The sequence below is a fragment of the Azolla caroliniana genome, unplaced genomic scaffold (assembly GCF_043228905.1).
Source record: "Azolla caroliniana isolate FFs.n. ecotype wild unplaced genomic scaffold, voAzoCaro1.0.p SCAF_1, whole genome shotgun sequence".
Taxonomy (NCBI): domain Eukaryota; kingdom Viridiplantae; phylum Streptophyta; class Polypodiopsida; order Salviniales; family Salviniaceae; genus Azolla; species Azolla caroliniana.
In genome coordinates, this window is record NW_028230436.1 from 11,462,006 (window position 1) to 11,464,972 (window position 2,967).

The 2,967-nt window shown below is 37.0% G+C and overlaps 1 protein-coding gene across 1 annotated transcript; it reads left to right on the forward strand.

Moving 5' to 3' along the window:
• Positions 1-539: 539 nt before the first annotated feature.
• Positions 540-2,670, forward strand: LOC147868981 (protein SRC2 homolog). Its single transcript, XM_087325422.1, has 2 exons — positions 540-678; positions 1,394-2,670. Exons 1-2 carry the CDS (start codon positions 597-599, stop codon positions 2,374-2,376), a joined length of 1,065 nt encoding a protein of 354 aa, XP_087181548.1. The 5' UTR covers positions 540-596; the 3' UTR covers positions 2,377-2,670.
• The last annotated feature ends 297 nt before the right edge of the window (positions 2,671-2,967 follow it).

The following is a 2,967-nucleotide window of genomic DNA, read 5'->3' on the forward strand; positions in this document are numbered from 1 at the left end:
ACGTTCATTCGTAGTCTAGTATGGTAAACAGCCTCGAAGTATGGTAAATACCATACGTTTGTATTCATTATTATGATAAGGTAGATTTCCTGTTAAGGTCAGAAAGTTAAGGTACACTGTTAGAAAAAAAACATATAACATGCTCATTCGTTTGTATTCGAGTATATTACGTACTATGCATTTGAGTATATTACGAATGTTTGCCAATGCATTCGAGTATATTACGTACTATGATTTTCTGCTGTTCAATTCGAAGCGTTTTTCTTCTTTCCCTCTCTCGCGTCAAACCGCGTTTTAAAAAAAACAAGTAAATAAAATCTTGCATTTCGCTCTGCCCTGCAAACCCTAATTCCATTTTGGGAACTCGCTTTTTAGGGCCCTAATTTTCGTCTCTTTGCTTCGAAATCGCGTTTCTGAATTCGAAGCCCTAATATAGATAGACATCTTCTTCTTAAGCCCTAATTTAAAATCTTGCTCTGAAACCCCAAATTTCAGATCTTAACCCTGATTTTCGAGTTCTCGTTGTCCAACCCCCCCCCCCCCCCCCGTTTTAGGATCTTTGATCCCCACATCCATCCAACCTCTGTTTCTTCTGAATGGTGCAGCAGCTGAACGAGGCTTTCGTCCATCTCCATCTTCTGTCCGCGTCTGATATCAAGCGTAGCTGGTTAATATCTGGTAAATCTTATTTTCTAATTTCCCTCATAATCAATGATGCCGGCGTCAATGAATGGATCATGAAGTCGTTGTTGTAGTTTCATATAAAGTCAAGAGTCAGATCTTATGCACTGCACGATATGGATCGCATGAGATCACATATTCACATAGGGTTTGAATAGGGTTTTCTGTGAGGAGTCAAATAGTACCGCTGAAGAAATGGGAAATTAGGAAAAGGAGCAAGAAAGATGTGTATTTTTTATGGACACAAAAAAATGCCATGCTCCTGTTCTAATATCATATGTTCTTCAGTTGAAGATTCTAATGGAAGAAAGATGTTTCTTTGATGATCACAATGCCATGTTACTCTTCTCAAAAATATGTTATTTAGTTCAAGCTTTAAACAGTAATGGTCGATAGGCAGAATGCTGTGTTGCTGTCATTCTCACATCAGATTCTTGAGAGAGCATGCATTCTACTGCTTATATGGAAGAAAATGATATGGTTTGAGAAACCGGCATGAGGAGAGCATGCATTCTCTTGCTTATACGGAAGAAAATGATATGGTTTGAGAAACAGGCTTGAGGAGAGGAGAGCATGCATTCTATTGCTTAAATGGAAGAAAATGAGATGATTTGAGAAACAGGCTTGAGGAGAGCATGCAATTCATTCTAAATTTGTTTTGATGGAATGCTACACATTCATCACAATATATTTGTTTTATATGGCTTTGTAGGTGATCAAACATATGTGATAGCATGGGTAGATCCGACGCTAAAGAAAAGAAGCCTGCCTACGCGAGGTGGAGGGAGTATGCCACAATGGAATGAGGATTTGACCATACCCTTTCATCTCTCTAATGACAGCAAAGAAGGCGAACAACTAACTATTCAGATTTATGGTAATGGTGCCTTAGGTGACTCCTTACTAGGATCAGTATACGTGCCTATGGTTGAATTAAAGTATGATGGAATCGGAGGAAGCGATTCCATCTTAACATACCAAGTCTTACAACCTTCCGGAAAAAGGCATGGAAGTCTAAAATTCATTGCTAAAATTGTGAAATTCAGTAAATGCAGTGGTCTGGGAACAGAAGAATATCCTGGTATGTTTTCAAACTTCAATTCATATCCGCAATGTTCTAATGTGGACGATATAGTAGATCAGTCTCCACAGGTGGAAACCCTGCCATGGAATAAGCCTCTAGTTTACCCTCCAATTTCTCCATATCCACCTACTAATCAATATAGTGATCAATTTTACAATGTAAAACCTTATCCACCCCCACAAACTAATCAATATAATGATCAATATTACAATGTAGAACCTTACCCACCCCCACAAACTAATAAATATAATGATCAATATTACAATGTAGAACCTTACCCACCCCCACAAACTAATAAATATAATGATCAATATTACAATGTAGAACCTTACCCACCCCCACAAACTAATAAATATAATGATCAATATTACAATGTAGAACCTTACCCACCCCCACAAACTAATAAATATAATGATCAATATTACAATGTAGAACCTTACCCACCCCCACAAACTAATGATTCAAATGAGATTTCATGTTCAAGTTATTACCCAAATGTAGCTTATCTTTCACCTGCTCCACAGTTTGCTCCCTCCTATCCAGTGCCAACATATCCATATCAAAATTTACCATATCCACCATATTATTCTAGCAATAATTATCCATCTTAAGAAGATGAGATGACTGAAATTGATAGAATTTTTTGTGAATATCACATTTGTTTCTTCCTCATCTTGGATCTTGATTTTAGCCAAATTAAGGTGTGCAGCTTAAACAAGGCCTGTGATGTAAGATATACCTTGAGCAACAATTTGTAAATGATATACCTTTTGTTATTTAGATGCATGTATCTTATTGTAAAGGTATTTTGTAACAACTAGTTTTTGGATTTTGAGTTGTTTGGGACTACCTTGAATTGAATTTGACTACCTCAGCTGGATTTATATCAAATGGCCTTAGCACAATACACGTGTTGACTCGTTTCTAGCGTTCATGATGTATTTCAAGCAAGAATGTGTTGATTTTGATGAGACAATTTCAATTAGATGAATTTGGATTGGATTGGATTGGGTCTCAATAAGGCACAATGCCCAAGCCAAATGAAGATTGTTCAAAGTATGAGCCTCAAGTCATGTTTGTCAATCATCAAGGTAAGACATGGCAAGGCATCTAGGTCTCTGTTAGGCATAGTGCTTAAACCAAATGAAGAGTGTCTAAAGTATGAGCGTCAAGTTGTGTATGTTAATCATCAATGTAAGAGA

Bases quoted from the DNA above. Each gene is read 5' to 3' on its own strand.
- LOC147868981 (XM_087325422.1), top strand. From the start codon at position 597: ATGGTGCAGCAGCTGAACGAGGCTTTCGTCCATCTCCATCTTCTGTCC. The intron at 679-1,393 runs GTAAATCTTATT...ATGGCTTTGTAG, and splicing joins GCGTAGCTGGTTAATATCTG to GTGATCAAACATATGTGATA.